Below are 26,662 nucleotides of genomic sequence, written 5' to 3' on the forward strand. Positions count from 1 at the left end.
ACAAAGTCATTTTAAATAAGTGGAACACAACTGAAGACAGATAGCTTTCTCTAAAATTAAATCCCATGCACTGCAGGGAGGAAACTGTGCAATATATAATGAAATGAGGACAGTGGCTTTATTTGTTTTTTCCTAGCGCTCCTCTATGCTCTGTTGCACTATGCCAAAAAAAAAAAAAAGACAAAAGACAAAAGAAAGCAAAGGATGAAGGGATGGGGTGGGGAGGTGGGGCAAGATTCCAGGAAAAGTCACATTGGAAAGCACATTCCAAAGACATCGGCAAACAGGATTTTGGTGCAATGATGGATGCTTAGGCCTTCATAAGAGCAGCAACTACAGCCTTGGCATTAAGGCTACGTAGGTCACAGTAAGTCTGTCCAGTTCCCACAAAGACAATCGGTTTGCTAGTGATGTATGTCATGGAGATTGCGGCACCAACCTGGGGAGGAAAACAAACAGCACACGTGTTGCGGGCCTTCAAGGGACCAAGCAAATCGGGATAAACCCAAGAAGTTATTTTAAGCCAAGGACCTTACATATCCCCGAGGGAATAATTGCAAAGGAATCAATTCCTTGGTTGCCATAATTAATGTATAAAGCAAACTAAACAGTATGGGGTTTTTTATTTATTTTTTTGCAGCCAGAAATGCAGTCCTTTTGTTTTGTTCAGGCAAGCAGTGGCCATCGTATCAGGCAACTGAGGCTTGGAGCTTCTTGCAATTCTTTAATTTCTGTGCCTTCCACAAAAATTGCCTAGAGGCTGCCAAGCTGGTCTAAGACACGTCCCAGCCTAAACATATCAAAGGTGCTGCCTGCCTCAAGCAAGGAATTCAAATGACCCAGTATTTACCTTGTCATCAATGGTATCAAACTTGGTGAGAACAATTCCATCAATGAGACGTGGGGATTGAGCTATGGAGTAATCCGCAAGAGCTTTGTTAAATTTGACCTGGAGGAGCGGTGGAAGAAAAAAAGGAAATGGGTTTGGAAAAATCTGCACAGAAGTACACTTTTGTCCTTTGTTCACATGATGTTCACATTATATGTTGTGAAACCTTCAGTGTTCCACACAAGTGATCTACAGCCCAATTCCTCAGTGTAACACACTGCATGATAACCACCATTCAAAGGAGATGAATTAGATGCTTTGAGTTTGTAGCTAGGTTCAAATCCATTATCAGCATCTCCTTCACTCCTTTTTGGGGAGTTTCGGTAAAGGTGTGTGAAGCCTCATTCAAGGGTTCTTTTGCTTAAAAAAAACACACACACCAGAAAGTTACCAAATGACGGAAGAAGCACAATCCTCAATGACTTCCAAGGTCATAGAAAAGTCACCTGGGAGTTAAGTATTTGCAAGTTGCCCATCTCTGGTTTATGGCTTGGATATTATAATTAACTTTGATACTGTAATGTGAGCCAAACCAGGATGGCTCAAGCCATCCTCCACAAATGATGAAACTCTTACCAGCTGATCCACAGCCTCGTTTCCCACCAGAGCTTCTCCCACGAACAGAACAAGATCTGGGGTGTTAACCGCAATAAGCTTAGCCAGGGCTGTCATCAAGGGAGCGTTGTCTTGCATCCGGCCTGCTGTGTCCACCAAAACCACATTGAAACCTTGGTTGCGGGCTGGCAAAAAAGAAAGGTGGGGCATTCTTGGTCAAAGGAATAAGGCTGGGGGGTCAGAATGGTTTATATTCTATAGCCTCCTCAGAAGTGGACAGCAAAGACAGGAGAAGGGAGAAGACATTTCCGGCATCAACACGATTGTGGTGGGGCCAGAAATGTAATCCGTGTACCATGGGGTAAGCCTTACCATATAAAATGGCCTCCATGGCAATGCCAGCTGCATCCTTCCCGTATCCTTTCTCATAAAGCTGCACCATGGTGCGGCCATTGTGGCTTTCTGGTGGATGCAGAGTATTCAGGCGGCGAGTATGAGTACGTAGTTGTTCCACAGCTCCGGCACGGAAGGTATCACAGGCAGCAATGAGGACACTATACCCGTTTTCAATCAGCCAGAAAGAAATCTGGAGGGTGGGCAGAAGAACTTGAGCTTGCTAACTCCTCCAAGCCCAAAATCCAATATATTGATACCTTAATATATCATTCTTAAGGACAGGTGAACCATCTTTCCCGCATTTTCCTCTGGAGTAAGGGGTCAAGAAAGTGAGCAACATTTACACCATGTTTATAGCAGAAGGCCTTTAGCAAAAAGAGGGCCTCCCATGTGTACATAAAATGACTCATTATGCCAGTCTTACGTTGGACTATTAAAGACTTTAGTAGATCCAAGCTTCCAGTTGCTTACAAACACAAGAGGGAAGCCTCTATGATACCTTGGCCAAGTTGGTTGACTTCCCAACTCCATTGACGCCACAAAAAGTGATAACGTAAGGTCGGCGGTGAACCTTGGCATCCATCACATCACGCAAGACGTCCACCCGGCGCTGAGGCTGGAGGATCTGCACCAGAGATTCTTGAAGAGCTTGCTTCACAGTTGAGGTCACCGCTGGAAAATTGAAAGCAAGCAATGTATTCCCTCATGATGTACTTCATTGGAAATCTCCCATACCCCGTAGCCAATAGGGAGAACAGATAGACAGTCTGGGACAAGATTAATCAAGGATACCAGCAAACAGTGTAACTGAATTATAGCCTAGTTACTCTTTTAAGTATGCCACATATGTAATGTTTCTGTGCAGGAATCTCCTTCCAATTCTCATCAAAACATACCAAAGACATTTGATGAGATATTCTTTTGGCCGATGATGCTTTGGACTTAACACCATCTCTTTCTAGTTGGGAATGGACTACAGCAACAGAAATCACTACAGTCTGGTATACTTGCAAAATGCTCTACTGGGCAAAGGGAGTTTTATAAGCTCTACTGTGATGTACGCTGTCTTTTCTGATGGATGACTGAACAATCTCTCTAAACTAGAAAAACCAAGCTATTTCGATAGAATGCATTCCACCATGAATGAGTGCATTTGGGTTCGTATCCAAGGATGGTCCCAACAGATGAGGTAAGTCTGCAATACAGGGAAAAGCGACTACTAGAAAGTTAGAAACACTTACTGGTGAAGGTACCCATCACTTTGCCTTCCAGTTTCTTTGCAACAGATTCACACAACTGCACTGCAATCTCCGCAGCGACATTCTTCGCTTTGGGAAAACAGAAGGCACGCTTGAGTTAAGAATGTTAACGTTTCTAGTTCGTATTATAGGACATCTGAGTCTTGCAACAACCGAGCTAAGATAGTGCTGCCTACAGACACTCTAGATTTAAAGCCAGCATCCCCCAGCTGAGCCCTCCAGCTTCTTCTGTAGTCAGGGAGTCACTTTAGGACACAGCAAGTCCTCACCATGCAAACCATCTAATGCTCCAAAGATGGAATTAAGCTATGAATATGAGGGGTGGGAAGGAAGTGCAGATGTCACTGATGATATTATGAGAAAAGGTTATTTTAAGGCTCCTTCATTTATTCAAGAAAAGACAAGGGACATCTTAACAATCATAACTACAAGGACTGCAGAAAGGGGATTTGAGGGCTGCAGGCTACTTGGCTCTGCTATAAATTCAAATCCTCCCGAACCCGACTGAAGTTTCAAGATCTACAGCTTCTATATATCCCCACAGCCTCTAAATATTTTTATATACCCAACAGATGTTGCTGCAGTGTACAGATCTAGACCAAGATCTGGACAGCCCTTGTCCAATCTCCGATATTCCTAGATTAGAAGATTGATCTTAACTGGAGGATCAATTCTGGAAGCATGGAAGGTCAAAGGCATTTGGGGTGTTGACTAAGTTATAAACCAATGAGAGTTTGTCCTGAAAATAGGATCAAGAAGGAAGATACGATACGAAATGCATTTTGTAAGAAATTTGGGGACTTGTAAGTTTTGAAGCTCGATTTTCCTGCTCCCTCTACCTTTCTTTCGTTTAACCTTCAAGAAAGAAAGCCATTACTTCTAAGCCCCAACTAACAACACGGCCAGCTTTTCTGACTCTGCTGGGGGAATAACTAGAATGTCTTGATGTAGCATCACTGTATGAAGTCCAAAACTGATCTCTTGCCAAAGGAATTCAGTCTTACCAATCAAATGATCTTTCATCTTCTCCAGCACAGGCTCCATATCCTCTCTTGACAAGCTTTTAGAACCCACAAGACCTTTCAGCATTCCAAACATGCCTCCGAGACCACTTTTCTTCTTGCTGGAGATAGGAAGGTGAGGTGAACATGGTGCAGGATGGAAAAAGCAGATCAAATAAAAGGATTTCCCTCAAGTTCCCCCTCTTCAGCGATGTGATCTTGTTTCGAAACATTCTTTCACAACATCTAAGTGAACTTTCAACCAACTGGCATGGGGTGAACAAAACATCCCAAGGCTGAAGAGTAAACGAGCCACAAAATATAGAATGGCAATTGCTTAGGTGCATGTTCCTTCATCAGGATTCTCAACTTGATCTACTCAAAATTGTTTTGAACTTCAGTTAGCTGTGCCCCAATCAACGTGGCCAATGATTTATGACAGTTGTAAAGCAGAATATCTGGAGAACGTCAGCTCAGCTTTTTGTAAGCTATCTTCAAACCCCACATTGCTCTCTTGAAATATATTCCCAAATCACAATACAAGAACAAAGTGACAGAATTGGGAAAGTGCTTATATGTGTGTGGGCAAGCAAAATCATTTACATACTAAGCATTTCTTAGCTATGGCTAGCATTTGATTTTTCTTTTGTTTATTGAAAAGGGAATTATGCTACAAGATGGGAAAAGGCACAGATATATGTAATGGTAGAGGAGACAAAGATTGGGAATTAAGATATATCAATAAAATGGCTCGCTTTTCTCCTTATCCAAATAGACCATAATTTCAAGGCCTTAGCATGCCCTGCAGCTTCTCCTTGTGGCAGTTAGTTCTTGTTCCAACTCCAAAGGGATTCTGTCTAAAGCAGGACAATTGCAACCAAAGACTGAGTTCACACATTACTCTAAGCCAGGGGTGTCAAACTGCCGGCCCACGGGCCGGATGCATCATAGCGAAACCGTGCCCACCCCATTGCCGGCAACGGGGGGAAAAAGTCACGATACGTCATATGACATTGCGAGTTTGACACCCCTGCTCTAAGCCAATCTTTCCCAACCTTGGTAAATTGAAGGTGAGTGGACTTCATCTCCCAGAATTCACAGTAATGGTTATGCTAGTGGAATTTTGGGAGTTGGAAGTCCATATCGCTGAAAATGGTCCAGATTAGGAAACCCTGCTGCAAGCCATAAGCTCATTAAAAGTTACAATCCATAAAACGAAGGAAACTTCGCAATGCTTTGAGGAACACATGAAGAGGCCCAGAGATTTTACCTCGTGTTTGAAGAGTTTGGAACCACTTTGTCCTCTTCTCCTGGATCCTCTTCACTATCGTACTCGAGATCAAGAAGACGGCCAGGCTCACGACTTCCGTCTACCAACAGCTGAATCGGAAACAGTTTGTCTTAGCCCCCTCTGAGCAAACAGCACTTATTGTGGCTTAATTAATAAACAGTGGTTAAACCAGAATTCAGTTAATCTTTTACTTTTGCAAATGTGGCTCGGCCATTGATTAGAACACGACATTTGCTTTAGTGGGGACGTCTGCACCAATGTCTCATGATATAGAAGCCCTGATCATCTGTGCTGAAAGGTTTCAGTGTGAGAAAAATCACTTTAGCTCTGGAGAACCCCAGTCAAGGCTCTAGAGCAGGGGTAGTCAACCTTGGCTCTTTTATGACTCGTGGACTTCAACTCCCAGAATTCCTGAGCCAGCTGTGTTGGCTCAGGAATTCTGGAGTTGAAGTCCACGAGTCATAAAAGAGCCAAGGTTGACTACCCCTGCTCTAGACAAAGGCCACCACAAGGACAGGAAAGTGGAGATCTTACCATTTCTGCATCATAATTCTCCATGGGACAAGCCTCTGTGTTCCCATTAGTAGTGGAGTTACTATAATCAAGTACTTTGGCATTAGAGTTCCCTGTATGCCACACACGGGGCTTCTTCCCCTTGTCCTTCTGAGCATCTGGCTTTGGAGACTTGCTAAGGAAGGAAAAAAAATCTTTTAGATCTTCATACTGAGCTAAACAGAATTCCTGTTCTGAATTACAATACGTGCAACGTGGTTGGACCGTAGAGAGAAGGGGCTGGAAATACAAGTTGCCCCCCCGTTCCATTTAATAAAATAATAAACTGCTAGTGACATTGCAATAGGGTGTGAGATTTTGGCAATCTTGCTTGAGAAGCTGGCACCCGCAATCTGCTACACTGAACAAGGTATAGGCTGTGTTCTATGTTATACTTTCCCCTCCCATCTAGTTAAAATGGTTGGTCTTGCTGAGGCAGTTTGCATTGCTACAGAACTTCTTCTGGCAATTCCTCGCTGAAAGAGGTTTTTGTGCACGTGTTGTACCTGCACAGAAGCCTCTTCCAGTGTTTCACTTCATTTATGCCTGCTGTGCAAAGAAACATCAAAAAAAAGACCCTTCACTTGAAGCATCTCTTGAAATGAAACATTCCTCGCAAGCTTTGTGGAGATATATAGTACTTATCCTGGCTGACTGCAGTAAAGAGTAATGTTAGATCAGGGGTAGTCAACCTTGGCTCTTTTATGACTCGTGGACTTCAACTCCCAGAATTCCTGAGCCAGCTAAGCTGGCTCAGGAATTCTGGGAATTGAAGTCCACGAGTCATAAAAGAGCCAAGGTTTGGCTACCCCTGTGTTAAGATGTTTGGAGGGCATCTCCAACCATCCAAGTTCTGATGGATGGAGAAACAAGAGACAGCCAACTCGTCCAGTTATTGGCCTCGCTTACTTGGATTTCTCTCCACCCTTCATCCGTTTCTTGAAGAATTCTTCCCGGTTCTTCTTCAGAATCTCATCCTTACTCAGTTCTTCCTTTTCCCCAATTATCAGAGGAGGGTCCAGCTTAACTGCAGGAGCGGTTTTGGGAGCCGCGGCCATTTCATTTCCTTGAGCTGAAATAACAAAACTGTGATTGTCCCATATAAGGTGGTGAAGCAGGGACCGGCAGAATTCAAGCGGAATCTACCGTCAACTTACAAGGTACAGCAAACCCAAATCCCGTCGTCCTTCAGTGAGTCCTTAACTCACCAATACCAGCTCACCTTCTTTTTTGGAGCTTTTGTTTTTCTTATTCTTTGTTTTTTCTTTTGATTTCTCTCCCCGAGTTTCTATCATAGACTTCACTGTTTTTTGGGACTTTGCTGATTGTTCAAAAGTCTTCATAGCAGGGGGAGGTCGGATTTTACTGCTCTCCTCTGCTTCCCTGATCAGGAAAAGAGGAAAAATCATGTCATATTAGGAATACCATGGGGGGGGGGGGGAAACCCCACATTTTTTTCTGCATGGAATCTGCTTCCCTCCATTCCTCCTATTGGGCACTTCAAAATATGATTTCCCAGACTGTTGAGATCTACTTTCCTTGGGGAAGTTCTAACAAGAGTCCAGGGGCATGAAGAAGAAAGGCATTACATTATTACCATAAACTGCCTTTCCTAAAGCATTACTGTATTGTTTTCATTGTCAGCGGTGTTCATTTTGGTGCTTAGATTTTTAGAGGTGTGTACAGTGTCTCTAGTGTAGAGAGTACAGTAAAGGCAGATATGATGACAAACCGTTTAGAAACCCTGGCCATGATCTGCTGTAAAGGAGAAATATATAACAGTAGCACTTAGATTTATATACCACTTCACAGTGCTTTACAGCCCTCTCTAAGCAGTTTACAGAACCGGCATCTTGCCCCCAACAATCTGGGTCCTCGTTTTACCAACCTTGGAAGGACGGAAGGCTGAGTCTACCTTGAACTAGTCATGATCAAACTCCTGGCTGTGGGCAGAGTAAGCCTGCAATACTGTATTCTAACCACTGTGTCATCACGGCTCTTAGTATATCCATTACTCTGGACCAAGTCCTACTTCCCAGCACTCTCAGTGGCCAGGAACCTAAGAAGTTGATGAACATCAAGCTGCTTATCTCAGTATTGCCTGCCATAAATCTGAGTACAGTTAAACATGCTAGCCTATAGCACTTAACACTACAGCGCTTAAACTTATATACCACTTCAGGTGCTTTACAGCCCTCTCTAGACAGTTTACAGAGTTAAACATTCTAGCTTATAGCTGGGAACTCTGCAGCTCTGGAAGGGGTGGGTTTTTTGAACACAGATTTAATTTGGTAGCCAGGACAAAGCAAATGGCTCCAAAATCCCTGAAATACACTACAGCACAGTGCATCATAACAACTGGACCCTAAGGATCACCCACAGCCCTCCCTTTTGCCCAGCTGTCACTGATTCCCATTGCAGACGATCAGCTGCAAAAGATAAAGCAACTGGGATAAGTCAACGCAAGAAGAACATGTGTGACCACAAAAGGGATGATTCTATTACCGTTGGAGACGTAAAAAGTCCTCCTTAAAATCAAAGGTGCCATTAAGGATCCCAAGAGTTCCCTTCTGTTGAAACTCATTTCGATATTTATCTCTAAACTCCTTATGGACATCATCTATCAACTTATCCACGTAGGTTAAAGTCAAGATTTTCTGAAATCCAACCTGCAAAAGAGAAGTTGTGTTGTAAGAAAAAAACCGAGAAGTTGTGTTGTAAGAAAAAAAACGATATAGTTAAGAGGGCTTATATCTAAGAATATGCAAATTCTTTTGCCTTAATACTCCACAGTATGAATCAGCTGCTTCCATTCATTGTTTCTTTTCATCCAAATAGATGAAATGATTAAAATAGAAAAGAACATAATAATAATAATGATGATGATGATGATGTTGGAAGGGACCTTGGAGGTCATCTAATACAACCCCCTGCTCAGGCAGGAAACCCTATACTATTTCAGACAAATGGCTGTCCAGTCTCTTCTTAAAAACTTCCAGTGTTGGAGCATTCACCGCTTCTGGAGGCAGGTTGTTCCACTGGTTAATTGTTCTCACTGTCAGGAAGTTTCACCTTAGTTCTAGGTTGCTTCTCTCGATTAGTTTCCATCCGTTGCTTCTTGTCCTGCATTCATGGGCCTTGGAAAATAGCTTGACTCCCTCTTCTTTGGGGCAGCCCCTGAGATATTGGAATACTGCTATCATGTCCCTCATCGTCCTTCTCTTCATTAAACTAGACATACCCAATTCCAGCAGCCTTTCCTTATATGCTTTGGCCTCCAGTCCCCTGATCAGCTTTGTTGCTCTTCTCTGTACTCTTTCTAGAGTCTCAACATCTTTTTTACATTGTGGTGACTGCTGTAATGACACACTGGGTTCACTCACTCACTCCATAAAACATGAGATGCATTTGGTTCTATAGTTTATCAGACAAAGCAGGATTAAACATCCCATAGCAATGGTGTGCTTTGTGAACCACAACACAATAGGATTACAACACTGGGAAGGAAGAATATGTTGCTGAACTGTGACTCATAGTGTTCTTCATCGCTAACTACACGACAAGGTGTTGTAATTCAATAACTTCTAGAAAGGCCACACAATTGTCATCTGTTCTACGTCTCAAGAACTAGACAACAGTGAAACTTTTAAGTTGCAGTTTAGTATTCATTTGCTGCTGAAGCCTTTTTCGTTCAACACAAAAGAGCATACGCACCACAAATACAAGCTCAAATTGATTGTCCAGCTTATATTTAAGTGTAAGGGCTTCATGGTTGAAAGAGTTGCTGCCACCTCGCTCCTGAAAAGAAGAAAATTAACATAATGAAACGCAAGATCTACAGGTCAAATGTGGCTTTTGCAATTGTTCTTGGCAGTGGGGACTAGGGTGCAGACCAACATGAAAGAGGCAATCTCCAATGTACAGGTGGTTGAACAAGCACGCCAATTCTATTTCTTTTTCCCAAGACCTTAATTTCCGAGATATACAATCTGTGCCCGCTAAAAGTATACTGTAATTGTAATTCATTCAACAATATGAGGCCAACAGGAAGGTTTTAAAGCTTTTGTAGTCCCCGTTCAGCAGCCTGCATGCACCCAGAGGTTATTGATTCACTGCCCAACTCAAGGTCCCTGCAGCCAATGTATGATGGGAAAAACAAACAATAAACCTTTACAAAAGACTCAATTTATGTTAAACCTAGACAATGTATAACTGTAAAATACAAAATAGAAAATGGAGAGCAAACACAATGCAAATAACTAAAAGGGAATTCAGCTCAACTGGACCCTATCTCTGATCCTATGTGGAACCTGGGGAATCTAGTTAAAACCAATTTATGTTATTCGCAGTAAATCTTACTAATTAGCTCGACTGCAACTTGCCTGATAGCTCTGATTTCTTAAAATTAATATTTTTTTGACAGAAGTCAGATTCATATGATGAGGTACAGAATGTTCTCACTTGAGCATTTCTTGCTATACAACTTCAGGTGGCACTACGGTATGATTGTCGAGAACCATTGAAAGCCATCTAACAGCTACTTCCAGACGATCCTTTTCTGCTCTGGGCCCTGTGCTCCATGCTCTCCCCCTTGAGATCTAGGATCTGCTTAACTTATGGGGTGCCTTGTTAAGAACTCATGAACATGATTGTTGGAAAAATGCCTCTTTTAGTGAATATAATTTTATATTGTTGGAATGTTTATTGCTACTTTTCTTGTCAACTCTTTTTAAGAAGACATAGCATAGGAAGTGGAACCTGAGTATGATAAATAAATTTTAAAAAACAAACTTAAGAAGGATTGTTCCAGATTCTGGAAATCCAAAATCAATGAAAACCTCTTATAATAAATTACTTTATCTTGGACCAGCATGAAATGCTTGAATATACCAATTCATTAAGATCATGTCTTCTGAACAAGCAAATGCAAAGTTGAAAAAGACCATCTGGAGATTACTAAATATCACTTAAAGCCTGTTGGCGAGGGACCTGGGAAAGCATAGCAGTCCCATCGTACATGGTACAATCTGACTCATCAGCATAGACTTTGAAACCATCGGTTAAAGGAAAACTTTTAGATGTAAATGGATAATAATGCCAAAAAACTCCTAAAGACTTTAGAACCATCTGGTACTCAAGTAATGATTGGGGGAGGGGGGACGAAAAGGTCTTCTGAGTAACTTACTCAAAAAGTAGTCTTTGAATGCAGGAATATATTGGAAGAAGGGAAAACCTATGGTCCAAAAAATCTAGTTCAAATAATCTGACTGAAAGTTATATAGTGAAGTTCATGAAACATGTTATATCATGTGTTGTTTCAATTTGATTTATGCACTAAGAATAAATTGAAAATTGCCAGTTACTTATAGCTTAAAGTAACATGTCAGTTGCACATTTAATCTCTCAGATACAGTAAGAGTGAAGCTTGGAGTTAACTAATTATTAAAGGCCAAGAAGAATGACAATGAGATGATAAGTCATGCAGTTGAACACTTAACCCCCTCCCCACCCAAAAAATCCCTGCTAGTTTATTGTCAGATGAAAGAATAGAACCATATTACAGAAAGAAAGAACCATACTAAAAGAATCTAATCCCTTTGTAACATTTGTTGTAGGCTCAATGACAGAGCAGTATGCTGAGTAACTTTGCCTGTCCCAAATAAACTTCTAGGAGATCAAAATGCCCCAATTATAAGAAGATGCAAGAATTGGCCTGCTCGAAATATTGATCAATAGGCATGCAAATTAATGGGAAGATCCAGTTCATCCAGGCTGTGTTCTTAACTATTAGTCAAACACAATTATATTAAGCATACTGGGTGTTATGTTGCAACTGCAGCATAGAAAAAGACACTACAGAATGACGCCAGAGACAGAGCAGAAGAAACAAGTTGTCATAATTTCTTTTTCCTTTTCACATTATTTCTTGATCTTTTACGTTTTTCCAACTGTAAACCATAATAGTGAAGAGCAGGACACTGCCTTGATAGAGCACATTTCATTTGTACAGAGATTTCCTATTCCTTAAATAGTAATAATGTCTTACAAGGGAAGTGGAAGGGAATAAATAATGTATTTATTGTACAATACTTGTATAGCTATATCATTACGCAAGAGTCATGAATTAACCCTATTATTTCAATTACACCCTAGCATCGAGCCCTTAAGGACTTCTAAAAGATCAAACAGACGGAAAATTTGATTGACGGGATATCTGGGAGGTGGAGGATTAAAGAGAATGGGGGAGCCGGAAGTTCCAAAAAGGGGCTTAAATCAATAATCAAATAAGATAAAAGTTCCCTTTAATTGATCGACCTCCCTCTCTCTCCCTCCCTCCCTCGGCAGTTTGGCTATTGCCCCCTTCTAAATTCTTCCCGTGATCACCTGGTGGTCTCCCATCGCAGGATTAACTAGGGAAGGCCAGATCGTCTGGGTCTCCCCCTCCCCCACGTCGTCGCCCCGCATGGGTGAAATATGCGACCCCCCCCACGAAGACCACGCGTGCAAACGGGTCCGGGGCCCCGAGAAGCAGTGTGTGTGTGTGGGGGGGGCTCTTACCTGGAGGAGAACAGACCGGATCAGCGCGTTCACGGGCGCCGTGCAGGCCGCCGCGGGGCCGCGCACGCCTTGGAAGCACCAGAGGACGAGCCCCCCCTTGCTGAAGATGGTGAAAAAGTCGAGCATGGCGGGATCGGGGGCGCCGGGCCCTGACCCGGGGGGGAAGGGGGGAAACCGGGGAGCGACGGGACCGAAAACGCCGGGAAACCAGCCCGACTTCCTTACCCACGTCAGATTATTCTCTAAGTACTACTCACATCCGCCGGAAGCCTCTTGAAGCCCCTGAACTCTGATTGGATCGCGTTCTCGGAAGAGGAGGGGCTTATGCGGTTCATAGAGATAGAAAGCGAAGAGTTGCTTCCGACGTCTTGTGGCCTTTATCACTTATTCCTCTTTTGTTTGCAACGGACGGGATTCACGAGGGGTGAGTGAAAAATCCTACGTTTTGTAAATCGAGACACAGGATGTTTACTCCAGGAAGGAAAGAAGCTCAAGGTATGCCGGGCTTCCTTCTTGAATTATAGAGATAGAAATAATAGAGAGAGGAAAAAAGACTGATAGGTTGGAAAAGGAAACTTGGGGGGACCTTTGGACACGACAGCCTTAAAGTGGCCTCCACCGTGGAGGAAGAGGCGGGGCTAATAGTGAGATGGAAGGCAAAGAAGATCGGATTGGGCTATTCTCCCGAGACGTAGCGAGTGGGGCGGGGCTTAGAGAGGCCCTGGAAACGTCAGAGCGGGGAGCGACGTGGAATGGGCCGCTCGAGGGCGGGGTGGCGAGGTGGCCGCCGATTGGCCCTTGATCGGGGCGGATGAAGGGGCGGTGGTTTTAAAGGTAGCTTTTTTTCCTCTGACGTCAGAGAGGCGCCGTGCTCTCCTGTCAAGAGGAGCTGAGCGCGCCATGCTCCGCCGAGGGAGCCCGCTGGCCGGTCTGGCGGCGCGGCGGCGGCTCTTCGCCAACCCGGAGGAGCCCCGGCGGCCGCTTCGGCTCAGCAGCGTCCGGGGCGGGGATTTCTTCCGAGGTGAGCCCGCGGCGGAGGGAAAGACGACCCTTTCCTCCGCCAGGGACCGCCCTGGAGCCTGTCCTACCTCTCCGGGGTGTTGTTCTGAGGGCCACCGAGAAGAAAATCGGGGTATTCGTTGAATGGCGCTGGCTGGTGGGGTCATCGCAGCCTGGGGATCTTTGGTGGGGCAGCTGAGCCCCCAGGCTTGGCTCTGTCGGGCTTTCCGGGCGCCGCTTCTTTGGAGACGGGGATGCTCTTCTGGTTCCCCCCCCCCCATTAAAGAAAGCTCATCTTCGGTTATCCTATTTCAGGGGTCTTCAAAGTTGGCCCTTTTATGACTTGTGGACTTCAACTCCCAGAATTCCTCAGCTCGTGCTAAGATGTCAATCCCCTCCACCTCCCCACCCTTCATCCAGCGGGGGGGGCGTTGAGGGTGCAGGGGTGCTCCCCCTTTCGTGCTCACCTCCCTGTTGTCCCTCCTCACTCTCAACCTTCATGGTGATTTTCCTACTACCCCCCCACCATCTTTCAACACCGATCCTTTGGTGTGTTCTTTCGTCTGCGCCCATACGGATGCAGGTCGCCTCCCCCTCTCTGCTTCTCCTCCAGCGGGGGGTTGTTGGGGGCGTGGGGGTATTTTCTCTTNCTATAAAAACAGCTACCCCACTGATGGCTAGTCACCCTGACGAAGCCGGCAGGAGGCCGGCGAAAGCTAGGTGTTTTAATGTTTTAATAGCAATAAATTTTTGTAACTTTTTAATCTCCTGGTGGTCTCACTGCTTGTGACCCTTTGAACATGAATTTACCCAGGAGTCATCCTCCAATTTTTAGAATTTTAAAGGACATATATATATATATATATATATATTCTTTTAATGACCCTCTAATCCCCTTTATTGGGGTGGAGTTGGGGCAACTGAATGGAACTGAGCGTTTACTGGCTGGATGCCCTTCCTGATGCCAATGTGGAGTTCACAGCAGATATTTTCTTTTTTGTGCCCAGATAGAGAAACATTTGTCACTGCCTAGGATTGAACTCTCAGTCTCCTGAATTGTGAGGCGAGTGTCTTCCTTTCTAGGCTGCTCTGACTGACTGATTATGTGCTGTCAAATAAGTAAGCCTCAACTTATGCAAGACTATAAGGATGTTAGTGACTGTTAGAATTCACAAAACACTGCATAACATGGCTGTCCTGGCTTAATTTTCTCCCTTTTTCAGAATTTAAGAAGCTGACCAATTTCCAGAACCTCAAAAGTGGCTTTAATTCCTTCCTTCCGGCAAGAGATCTCCCTCCTGAACAGTGCGATGTGGTGATTGTTGGCGGTGGGATAATAGGCTGGTCCATTGCCTACTGGCTGAAGGCAAAAGAATCACGCAGAAATGCCATTCAAGTATTGGTCATTGAGAGAGACAATACAGTGAGTTCTTATCTCAGCTTCGCTTAAACAAAAGAAACGGGAGATTGAGTGCTATCAAACGATGCAGTACTGTATTCAGGTTTATTGCTAAAGTTTTATTATTGGAAAGTAATCAGAGCAGAACTTTAGTGGTTGTTGAAAAAAAAATCCCTTTAGGATCAGCCAGCCTGGCCAGTTGGAGAAATTTGAAGAGTTGTAGCTCAATCAAAAGGAGGTTCTACACTTTGGTTGTGAGTTCCAGGATGCATTTGTGAGACCCTGGCATCAGTGTTCAGTTTAACCTAGTGGGTTATCTTGGATCTGATATAATAATAATAATTTTTATTTTGCGGTCACAGACCAAAATGCAAGTGCAACAGAAGAAAACACAAGAAAAATATGATCACAAACAATTAAGCACCAGAAGCCTTGGCTAAAGGGAATTACTGTACAACGTTCTCTAATAATTACAGCTCTTAAAAGAAATTTAGAAACCAGAGAAGTAATATAGGAGGAGCCATCCCCTAGACAATATAAGACCAAATTACTAACATTAGAACCAGAGGGATCAATTCCAAGGAGAGACAATAATTTAATTCTGCATGTGTATACATAGGGCAGTATGATAAGACATGCTCCACAGTTTCAACTTCAGCCCTATCATGGATCTGATATTATTTCTCAGCTTGTTATGTTAAGTGTTGTAAGTATACAGTTGGGAAAGACTTTTATCGGAAAAAGATAAGATAAAAATGTAATATAGTATGTAAGGGGTAAAGTGCCACTTGATTAATTGGAATAAGTAATTCATTAAGTTGCAAAACAGCAATATGTGCAAATTCGGTATTTTGTCCTACCAATGTTATTCCTCGTCTTTTTGCTACTATTTGTATGACTGAAATACATTGGAAGAGAAGATTTAAATATAGCTAAGTAATTCCTCACTATCTCTGTTGTTTTACTGCAGTATTCCAAAGCATCCACCGTTCTTTCTGTCGGAGGGATACGGCAACAATTTTCAGTGGAAGAAAATATCTGGATGAGCTCTTTCTCAGCAAACTTCTTGCGTTTAATCAATGTACGTTATGCTCTCTCCGGGTTTTTCAATAATTCAGGGACCTCACTTTTGGTTCTATGGTTACTATTTTGTTCTACTTGTCCCTGCCTTCCCACCTCGTCTCCCCATTGCATCTCCTGGTGGAGCATGCAGGTAATCTTAAAAGAGGAAAATGAGAGAAGGTATTAGGTAGTTCCTTGGATATCAAGAATAATATGACTGAAATTTTTAAGGAAGAAATAATAAATGTTGCATCCTATTAGATAGATTGCTAAGAGATAAGGCTTGGTTAGGTGTTACATGAATCCAACTCTGTATTAATATCTGCAAGCATTTCCATCACGTGTTTGTTAGCTATATTCACTGTTATCAAATGTGTGATGTGAACTTGTGAAATAGCCTTAGTCAATCCCTGATTTCTTTCCATCTCATGGGAAGCTCACCTTGGGCTCTCTTGTATGAATTTGTAGGCATTTTATCAATCATTGTGAAATAATCTAGATCAGGGGTGTCAAACTGCTGGCCTAGGGGCCAGATGCATCATACCCCAGCTCCGGCAAGGGGGAAAAAGTCACAATACGTCATGACACGTCATGTGATATGGCAAGTTTGACACCCCTGATCTGGATTCTCCAGAAAAGAGCTACACTTCTCTTTATTTATTTTTTTACAAAAAATGTTTATTTAAAACAAACATTTCTAAAGACATAATATCAGCAAATAGAAAGAGTTACTGAAGTTACATAAGTAATGCTCAGTATAACCATAAAATACAAACCATATCAAAGAACGTTCTTTAGATACGAAAAAGAAGTATAAATCTTTGAGGTTAGTGCCCTAAATACCTATTGTTATTTATAAATATTAAAAAAATAAAAGAAACCTATGAAAAGTAATATAGATAAGTATGTAATTTGTGATTTCGTCCCATTTTGAGCTCCAAGCAAAATATACAGTTTTTAAACATAAACTGTTATTTGCCTTGTGCGATATGTAGCGTGCATGATGGGAAGGCATGCTCTTACTAATTTTCACTCTATCCTTTTGTTTGTTCATTCCAGGATCATCTTGGTGTTGTTGGGGAACCACCCATAGATATTCAATTTAATCACTCAGGTTACCTGTTTCTGGCTTCAGAGAACGAAGCTGCTGTTTTGGAGGAGAATGTAAACATTCAAAGGTAGAGATCTTTTGAGTTTCTGGTTGAATGGAGAAAGGTGCTGACACAGATCATGGATAACAACTTCTTTTTACCACATTTTGCTGTAAAGCCACAGTGGTTGTGGTTGTGGCTACTTAGGTTACTCAGGTTACCTTTTTCATATTAATACACATTTTCTATTCATTTGCTGTAATCCAAGAAAAAGTGTTACTTAATAAGGCAGAACAAAGAAAAAAAACGGATAAGCAATAAAAAGGGAGAACAAAGAAATACAACACAAGAAATTATATCTGGAACCTCGTATATACACACCCATACACACAAACATAACTGTTGATTAAAGATGGTGGTACTTTGGTTTCAAATTCTCAGTGATACTTAGCATAGTGACCTGATTTATGTATGAAAGGCCCTAAAGAGGCTTGTTTGAGTTTGATTTGTGAGCTAAGTGATAGTTAAGCAAGCCATAATTCGTCCTCACCATTTATTATTTGACCAAATTCTAAAGGATAAGATTGGACTTAAATTCTCCACAAGTAGCATCTTTTTCAACCAAACCCATCTTTCTCCATGGGGAGAAAATGATTAGGAATGCAACAATGGGATATTAGGCATTATAAAATAATAGAAGCAGGAAACCAGCATCTTGTGGGACAGATGTGACATGAGGAGACTCACATGAGTTCCTTGATTCTTGACCCACCAGACTGTAACAGTGAACCTGTTGATCCCCCATAGTTTAATGAGATGACATGGTTGGCTTAACAAGTAGAATTGATGGACCTTTTGCCCAATTGTACATTTTGGAGACAAACCTTTTCTGTCTTGTGGATTTTCAGTAGAACTTTTTTTTTTTACTGATCTCATTGAGTAAACATTAATATTTTTAGTAGTCTTGAGTTCCTAAGGGTTGTAATGAATGTTATCTAATTTTTAATTTTATCCTTTCTTAGAAAGGAAGGAGTAGCTGTCTCTCTCTTCTCACCGGCACAATTGAAAAAGAAATTTCCGTGGATGAACACTGATGGCGTAGCTCTGGCTTCTTACGGTACCAGCTGCTAACTTTGTAGCTCTCCTAAAGCCAAATGATAGCATCACTATTCTGACTAAACAATTGAAGGCCAAAAACAACGATCCTGTTTTATAGGCTGAAATCACTTGGAATCCAAAATTGGAAAGCTGATTTTCTTTGCCTGTTTGCAGCTTGATCTTCAGTTTATCAGTTTCCAGTTCAATTGATCCGAGATCAAGCACGAGCATTCAAAACCTGCAGATAAGAACATTGGGGACAAGGATTTTTACTAAATTTGTCGATGAGTCATCAAAGGACTTTGAATTTGTTTTTTTATGTCATGCACCTAGCAAAAAAGATCAAAACCCACTTCTCAAACGATGCATGCTGCCGACCAAATTAATATTTGGTACCTCCTAATAACTCATAAGATTATCTCAAAAGTGATTATTGAGCAAAGCACAATGGGCTGGATTCATTCATGAATTACAAATTTCAGTGCTTGTGGTCAGTCTAATTCCAATCAGTTAAATTATGTTGCTGCTTAGAATTCTGGTGAAGTTGGCCTTAAGTCTAATTTGCTGTTAACGTTTAAATGCCAAGGCTTGTATTCCTAGCGTTTTTCTTGTATCCTCTCCTGACTTTTCCTTCAGGCTTGGAAAATGAGGGCTGGTTTGATCCATGGACTCTTCTCAATGCTTTCAAGAGGAAAGCCATCTCTATGGGCACGGTCCAGTATAATGGAGAAGTGACATGTAAGCATTTTTGTTTCTGCTTCCTGCTGTAGCCAACACATAGCTTTGTTGCCAACTAAAATGTGTTCTGGGGCACAGTACCTGGAACTGAATCGGTAAGAGCCTAATGCAGTGGTGGCGAACCTATGGCACGGGTGCCAGAGGCGGCACCCAGAGCCCTCTCTGTGGGCATGCGCACTGTCGCCCCAGTCCTAGGCCTTCAGCTGGGTTTTATAAAACCTTTTCGCTTTAGGCCTCTGCCACTATGTGCAAAAAAAAAAAGGTTCAATCAATCAGTCAATTTCAACTTCTCGCAGGAAAAGAAATCTTGCAAAGTTGGAATTGATTGATTGAAATTTTTAGTCCCACCCAGTCTGCTGTTACCACCGCAGCCACGCCCAGCCAATGGGCTACGGCCACCCAATGGGCCACACCCAGCCAATGGGCCACGCCCAACCAATGGGCCACACCCGCCCAGCACTCGACGATGCATAAGTGGGTTTTGGGTTGCAGTTTGGGCACTCAGTCTCTAAAAGGTTCGCCATCACTGGCCTAATGGTTTGAATCAAAACAGTATTCTCTATACTGGAGTCGTTACTGTGGAGGAAAAAAGAACTCTTCAGAATCAGTTTGGGGAGTTTTGCCCCATTTTACAACTTTTCTTGCCACAGTTGCGAAGTGAATCACTGCAGCTGTTAAGTTAGTAACACAATTGGGAAGTGTCTCTGGCTTCCCCATTGACTTAGCTTGTCAGAAGGTGATCACATGACCCCGGGACACTGCAGCCGTCATACATGCCAGTTACCAAGTGTCTGAATTTTGATCACATGACCAGGGGGCTCCACTTGTGAGCGTGAAAAGTGTTGTAAGTCTCTTTTTTCAGTCCTGTTGTAACTTAGAATGATCACTAAATGAACGGTTGTAAATTGAGGACTACCTATATTAGGAGTCCTTTATCCTCCTTGGCTCCATACTATCAGGCAGCATTTTATCAATGGGAGGGGGGGGAGAAGAGAAGAATTTCACACTTTCCATGATTCCAGGTATTAGGTAACATTTGAGCAGCTCTATGAAAGCATAATTATTCTGCGTCTTACCATAGAACAGTGATGACGAACCTTTTAGAGACTGAGTGCCCCAAAACCAGCCCCGCCCCTGCCCCCCCATCCATCCCGCCCTGCCCACCCACAGGGCCACTCACTGCCTCCACAGCCCGCTGATCGCCCAGGCGGCCCAGCAGCGCCATGGCCACGCCCTCCGCCCGTGCCCCACAGCATCAACCGTATGATGGGGCACGAGGGTGGAGTCTTGTTCCCACTGCCTGGCTGCCATGTCCTTGGCTGCGCTGCTTCACACGGGCCACGCTCGGGGGCGACTCTCCTCCGGGGGAGCTGCTGGTGAGGAGGGGGTTGCGGTGGGGCTGGGGCGATGGCGCACGTGCCCAAAGAGAGGGTTTTGAGTGCCGCCTCTAGCACACGTGCCATAGGTTCGCCACCACTGCCATAGAAGGTTTTTTTTTCCCAGCCTGGCACCATTATTGGAGTTTTGAATCTAAACATATCCGGGGATAATCAGCATGCAACAGATAACTAAAACTTGCTAAGGCACTTTGCCAAATTGCAGCCATTTAGTTAGAAAGGAGAGAAACTTGAAACTATCCTAAGACCCACATTTAGTGTTGGCACTATTATAATTTACCCTAATCTCCACCCCATCCTAAAAACTTTTTACTTAGGCAATTCAGTAGCATTGATTGATTTGAGAAAGTGTTATTCTTTTTTAACAAATAACATTTGTAAGAGGTGCATTTTAGGATTCAGATCATGCTATAAAACACCGATAGAATGGGTTGTATGTTTTAAATAAATGCAAGGAAGTCTTTTTTAAAGTCTTTATATTTCAGGAATGAATCAACGGCAGCTGCTTTTACCATCTCCTCCATCTCTTTCGCCTCTCCTACAGCTTTCAACTTGAGTTTTTATGAAACGAAGAATAACGATCAGTCTCTTAAAGCCTCGCGTATTAGATCTGTTAATGTGAGTCATTATTTTAAGGCTCGGTTGCGCCTCTCACAAATGACATAAAATCACGTGTTTTCTGCTCTCGTCTTGGGTGCTTACTTCATCAATGGCTCAGGGTAACAAGACGTAAAGCATTTTAAAAGGCAAGACTGGATATGCCTGGTGGACACTGGAACGAATCAGTAAGGGTAGTCCTTGATTTCCAGGCATTTGTTTAGTTTGAAGTTATAATGGCACTGAATAAAACTGGCCTATGCTGTTCTGTCCCAGCCTACGTGAGTCCTTGTTAAGCTCACAAGGAGAAACCCCTCTTCCAACAAGCAGGCTGGAACAGCAGGAAAAAACCAGTCCCCTTTTATTATTCACAGACCTGAGTCAGTGTCCAAGGCAAACAAAACACAGTTTACAGAAACTCGATTCCTCAACACCAACGGTTGCCTTCAGCAACCAGCACCTCCCACACCTTCCCTTTTATTATGCAGCCAAGGGGTGGCTTCCTAATGCCTTCTCCTTTGCCTTTGGAGCCGCCCCATTGCATTCCTCTGTCCAACTCGCTTCTCCTGCCTGCGCTTTCGTGCATACTGGATATCTTCCAGCTGTGATTCCTCACTGTCCAACTCAGGCTCCTAGCACAGCTGTGTCTCAGCCTGAGTGCGAGTAGAGGGGCAGGCTCCTCATCAGACTGTAAGTCTTGGAGCTCCTCAGAGCCTTCCTCTGACTCTGATGTCACTCCAGCCTCCTCCTCCTCCTCCTCCTCCTCCTCCTCCTCCGATTCCCCAGACTCAGCTGCCGGGTCCACTGGCTGGCGAGGAATCACAACATATGCCCGCTTTTCACTTATAACCATCGCAGCATCCCCACGACCACAATTTGGACGCTTGGCAACTGGTTCATATTTATGACGGTTTGCAGTGTCCCAGGGTCATGTGATCCCCTTTTGTGACCTTCTGACAAACATGGTCAATGGGGAAGTCAGATTCACTGAACAACGGGGTCACTAACTTAATAGATGCAGTGGTTCACTTAACGGCTGTGGCAAGAAAGGCTGTAAAATGGGGCAAAAAAACATTGTAAAATGGGGCAAAACTCCCCTAACGCCCGTCTGGCTTAGCAACAGAAAGGTTGGGCTCAATTGTGTTTGTAAGTCAAGGACTACCTGTCGTCTGTGTAGTGCTGCTGATAAAATTATAATTGAAGCGGCACCAACATTGGTTAAATTTGTACCATCATGGATTGACCGATTGACTTATGGAAATTGGAAGGCCACCCTGCTCATATTACCTTGGGCAACTTACAATCTTAAACCAGTGCATATACGTTTCCGTGTATGTATGTGTGCATGTAGATCGACAGCTAAAGCTACAGCTATTGACAAATGATACTAGAACCAGGGGTAGGCAACCTTGGCTCTTTTATGACTCGTAGACTTCAACTCCCAGAATTCCTGAGCCAGCCATGCTGAGGAGAAATGGAGAGGTTTCCAAGCTGAGCCATGCTGGCTCAGGGATTCTGGGAGTTGAAGTCCACGAGTCGTAAAAGAGCCAAGGTTGCCTACCCCTGGCCTAGAATAACAAACACTGGGGCCCGATGCCTGGAGGAAAAGCTAGGAAGTTCATCCAGGTGGGATAGTTTCTGGAGAGGGGTCCTTAAAGGCTCCTGAGATTTATTTTGAACTCTCTTGAGACGTGAAAGGGAGGAGGGAAGACCGCGAGGGAAGTCCAACACGAAGCGTCAGCTTTTTTATTAGTTGCTGAGCAAATGCTTCATCTGTTCTTCCCTCTTTGCTTTCTCATTCCTGTTGTGAGGGGTATCAGTTTGTTATTGGACCATTCTAACTGCTTAGTATAAACTTACCAAACTGCTCTTTGGTTGTCCTTAATCTTCTAGGTCCAGTTGCCCGAAAGTATTGAACGTGCCAAGATAGAGTGTGCTATGGTGGTAAATGCGGCAGGAGCCTGGTCAGGCCGAGTGGCCGAGATGGCTGGCATTGGGGCTCAGTCCGAAAACATCCTCTTGGGGGTCAGGTTACCAGTAGAACCAAAGAAAAGGTGAGGTTCAGTTCCATACCTGTACAGCGTGTATTTCTTTCACCCAAAGAGCAAAACTTGGTTTATTACATGGTTTGAACGGAGCTGTTGAGGTTTCTAAATTGGGGGTATTGTGTGAATCCAGCCATCCAATTACAGGTAGTCCTCAACTGGTGACCAAAATTTCTGTTGATAAGCGAGACATTTGTTAAGTGAGTTTTGTCCCCTCTTACGACCTTTCTGGCCTCCGTTGTTAAGGGAATCGCCGCAGTTGATAGGTTAGTAACACGGCTGTTAAGGCAATCTGGCCTCCCCGTTGACTTTGCTTGTCAGAAGGAAGCAAAAGGCGATCACATGACCTTGGGACACCGCCACCATTGTAAATACGAGTCAGTTGCCCAGCATCTGAATTTGGATCACATGATTACGGGGATGCTGCAAAGGTCATAACTCTGAAAAATGGCCCTAAGTCACTTTTTTTCAGGGCCGTTGTAATTTTGGTCACTAAATGAACTGTTGTAAGTGGAGGATTACCTGTATTGTTGCATGCCTTTGGCAGTATGTTGGGAGTTTAAGGATTGCAGTTTCTATCACATTTCTCAGCTGCTACTCGGGATACATTTTCAATTCCTTCTTTAGCTAAATAGCTTATCATCTTTGGCTTGCACTCCCCTAAATATGCTGTGGATCGTTCCTAAAATGGATGGCTTGCCTACAACTCATTTTACAGTACCTGCTGACCTTTGCATGCCTCTCTTTGGCAAGGTTTAATCCCCGGCCTTTGAAATTGAAAAGATCTAAAGATGCAATGCCAGGAAAATAGTCTCTGAGAGAAGAGCTAGCAGAAGGTTGCGATCAGCTGGATTAAACCGTATCAGAATAGACAAACGCAAAATTGTTGGTTCAAGGCAGCTTCATATATTAACAACAAGCCAAATGATACCCAGTGTCTTCCTTAGCACGTGAAACTAACAAGATACAAACTCCTGTATCTTGTGGTATTAATGAGCCGTGGTGGTGCAGTGGTTAGAATGCAGCATGGCAGGTTAATTCTGCCAGCTGCCAGCAGTTCGATTCTCACTGGCTCAAAGTTGTCTCAGCCTTCCATCCTTCCGAGGTTGATAAAATGAGGACCCAGATTGTTGGGGGTCAATAGGCTGACTCTGTAAACCGCTTAGGGAGGGCTGTAAAGCGCAGTGACGCGGTATCTAAGTCTAAGCGCTATTGCTATTACCTCTTTTACACCTATTTGTTTCTATTCTTGCTCTCCTTCTAGCTCATAAAGCAAATAGGTTGGTATGAAATATTGCAAAAGCATCTCTTTATCCCTTCCCTCCTAGGTATGTCTATGTCTGGCACTGCCCTGAGGGACCCGGCTTGGAGTGCCCGTTGCTCATTGACACCACCGGAGCGTATTTCCGAAGAGAAGGTTTGGGTGGCAACTATCTTGGAGGCTTAAGCCCAACAGAAGTGAGTTGATCAGGGCTTTGGGACAGTTTTCTGCCAGGTTGTAAGGATTCTGTGGAGCCAAAGTGACAGGTTTATCAGTTCTAGCAAGAAGCAAGACGTTCCTAAAGTCCTTCTGAAGTGCTCGGATTTCCACCCAGTGTCCCAATTGTATAATAAACAGTTTCATTGTGTTTGAGCAGGAATTTAAATCCAAGCTCAATCAATCAATCAGAATAATGTTGGGAGGGAGCTTGGAGGTCTTCCAGTCCAATCCCTTGCTTAAGCAGGAGACCCTATACCAGTGATGGCGAACCTTCTAGAGACTGAGTGCCCAAAAACCGGCCCCGCCAGTTAGGCTCCGGTGAGCCAAATCAACGGAGGGAATCCAGATTCGCTTAAAAACCATTAGCAAAAAAGATTGCAAAATTGGATGAGTCTTACTTGATGGCCACCTCGCTTAGCAACAGAAGTTCTGGTCCCAATTGTGGTTGTGAGTCGAGGACTATCTGGGCTTTTTGTTGGAGCCATAATGTCTGCATTTACTTTTCAGAAAGAAGAGCCAGATACTGAAAATTTGGAAGTAGACCATGAGTTTTTCCAGGAAAAGGTCTGGCCTAAGCTCGCCCACCGAGTGCCATGCTTTGAATCTCTGAAGGTAAGATATTGATTAAATAATGAGAAAAACCGAGAAGTTAATATCTTATCTTAAATTTCCTTACAACGGTTAACTCAAGCATACCGTAAGAGACATGATAAAGAGTCATTTCGTATCTTAGGACATTTTGAGCTGGGCTTCATATATCTTCTAGATCAGGGGTCTTCAACCTTGGCCCTTTTATGACTTGTGGACATCAACTCCCAGAATTCCTCAGCCAGGCACGTGTGAGGAATTCTGAGAGTTGACGTCCGTAAATCATAAAAGGGCCAAGGTTGAAGACCCCTGTTCTAGATTATCCAGCACAGCAGAAGGCTTATCTGCTGGTTATATCAATTTAAAGTCAAGATTCAAGAACCTGAATTCAGTGGTTCTTACTGGATCATCCAGACATCTCATTTCTTGGATTTCAGCGTTTGGAAACTGACCCTTCTTTTGTTATTCTTCTCCTCCATTTGTGTCTCCTATTTAAGCTTGCTTGCAGTTGGGAGCAGCTAGTTAGGATTGAATTCCTAACCTAAGTATTCTGTTGACGTGACTTGGATTAGCCCAGCCAACCAATTGCTTAAGAAACCAGCTCTCGGAACGTCATGTCATGTCCCTTTTTGTTTTAACTGTTTTGTCAATAAAATTTAAAAAAATAAATAAAAAAAAAAAAAGAAAAAAAAAAGAAACCAGCTCTCCCTGGGGGTTTTTTGGGGGGCAGGGTGGGGGGGGGATGTGGCTTTTATATTCTTTACCCTTCAGACTTGTCTCTAAATGCATTCTACATCATGTCCAGGGCTAACAGGAATTTGATCTCTATCTCTGGCAGGTAAAAGGTTCCTGGGCCGGTTACTATGACTACAATACGTTTGATCAGAATCCTGTGATTGGCAGGCACCCAGAAGTGTCAAACATCTTCTTTGCTTCGGGTTTCAGTGGACATGGGCTACAGCACGCTCCAGCAGTGGGACAAGCCATAGCTGAGCTCATTCTGGACTTCAAATATAAGTCCATAAACCTTGAGAGATTCTCCTTCGATAGGCTAATCAGAGACGAGAAGCTTCTTGAGAGAAACATAGTCTAAAGTCGTCCAAGTTGGGATCCATTTTAAGAGTGAGTTTTAGTTGTTTATTCTCCCCTTCTTTGCATCCTCAGGCCAAGTCATTATAGGCTCAGCTGGCAGCGCAAGGAAGTTGCTAGGACTGTGATACTGCACAGCTGCAGTTCATTTGAATGGGTCCATTTTGTGCAGAATAACTTGAAGAGTAACTGTTAGAACCCACCTCAATTTACATCTTAAGAAAACAGAACTCTTGGAAGGTCTCTTCCAACAGGAATCTTTATTAAGAGAAACGGATTGTAGGCATGCTAGACAGGATCTGAGGGATTCCCCCCCACCATTCAATGTTTTAAAGTGTTCCCAAGCAGCCCCCACCCCACAGTTCTTCCAGGCGATTCAATCCATCCGTCCGCTCCGTCGGCACGATCACTCGTTCTCTCTTTTCCCAGATCCCAGGCGTTGCATTTCCCCCCCTCCCAGGCATTGTATTCCCCCCCCCCTTTTCCCTCACTGCCGGCAAAGGGGAGAAATTCAGAGAGAGTAGGATGAAAGGCGATGGCCGCATTGTTATGGTTAGTACTCTCGAAGAGAATCAACA

The 26,662-nt window shown here is 43.4% G+C and overlaps 2 protein-coding genes across 2 annotated transcripts; one reads left to right on the forward strand and one right to left on the reverse strand.

Moving 5' to 3' along the window:
• Nucleotides 1-216: 216 nt before the first annotated feature.
• On the reverse strand, nt 217-12,655 carry SRPRA (SRP receptor subunit alpha). Its single transcript, XM_015827402.1, has 14 exons — nt 12,502-12,655; nt 9,658-9,741; nt 8,449-8,612; nt 7,166-7,326; nt 6,853-7,015; nt 5,926-6,079; nt 5,371-5,480; nt 4,104-4,222; nt 3,082-3,168; nt 2,340-2,512; nt 1,817-2,030; nt 1,466-1,629; nt 851-949; nt 217-439 (listed from the first exon to the last, which is right to left on the reverse strand). The coding sequence occupies exons 1-14, from the start codon at nt 12,625-12,627 to the stop codon at nt 311-313; spliced, it is 1,947 nt and encodes a 648-aa protein (XP_015682888.1). The 5' UTR covers nt 12,628-12,655; the 3' UTR covers nt 217-310.
• On the forward strand, nt 12,630-26,088 carry FOXRED1 (FAD dependent oxidoreductase domain containing 1; the record flags this gene model as incomplete). The annotated part of the gene is made up of 11 exons (XM_029286441.1): nt 12,630-12,744; nt 14,772-14,923; nt 15,870-15,980; nt 17,021-17,139; nt 18,075-18,169; nt 18,787-18,900; nt 20,830-20,903; nt 22,776-22,936; nt 24,256-24,385; nt 24,915-25,019; nt 25,834-26,088. Coding segments are annotated over 11 exons (1,431 nt in total), but the record flags the coding sequence as incomplete, so codon positions are not given.
• Nucleotides 26,089-26,662: the final 574 nt, after the last annotated feature.

Source organism: Protobothrops mucrosquamatus, unplaced genomic scaffold, assembly GCF_001527695.2.
Source record: "Protobothrops mucrosquamatus isolate PMUCROS unplaced genomic scaffold, P.Mucros_1.0 scaffold3676, whole genome shotgun sequence".
Taxonomy (NCBI): Eukaryota; Metazoa; Chordata; class Lepidosauria; order Squamata; family Viperidae; genus Protobothrops; species Protobothrops mucrosquamatus.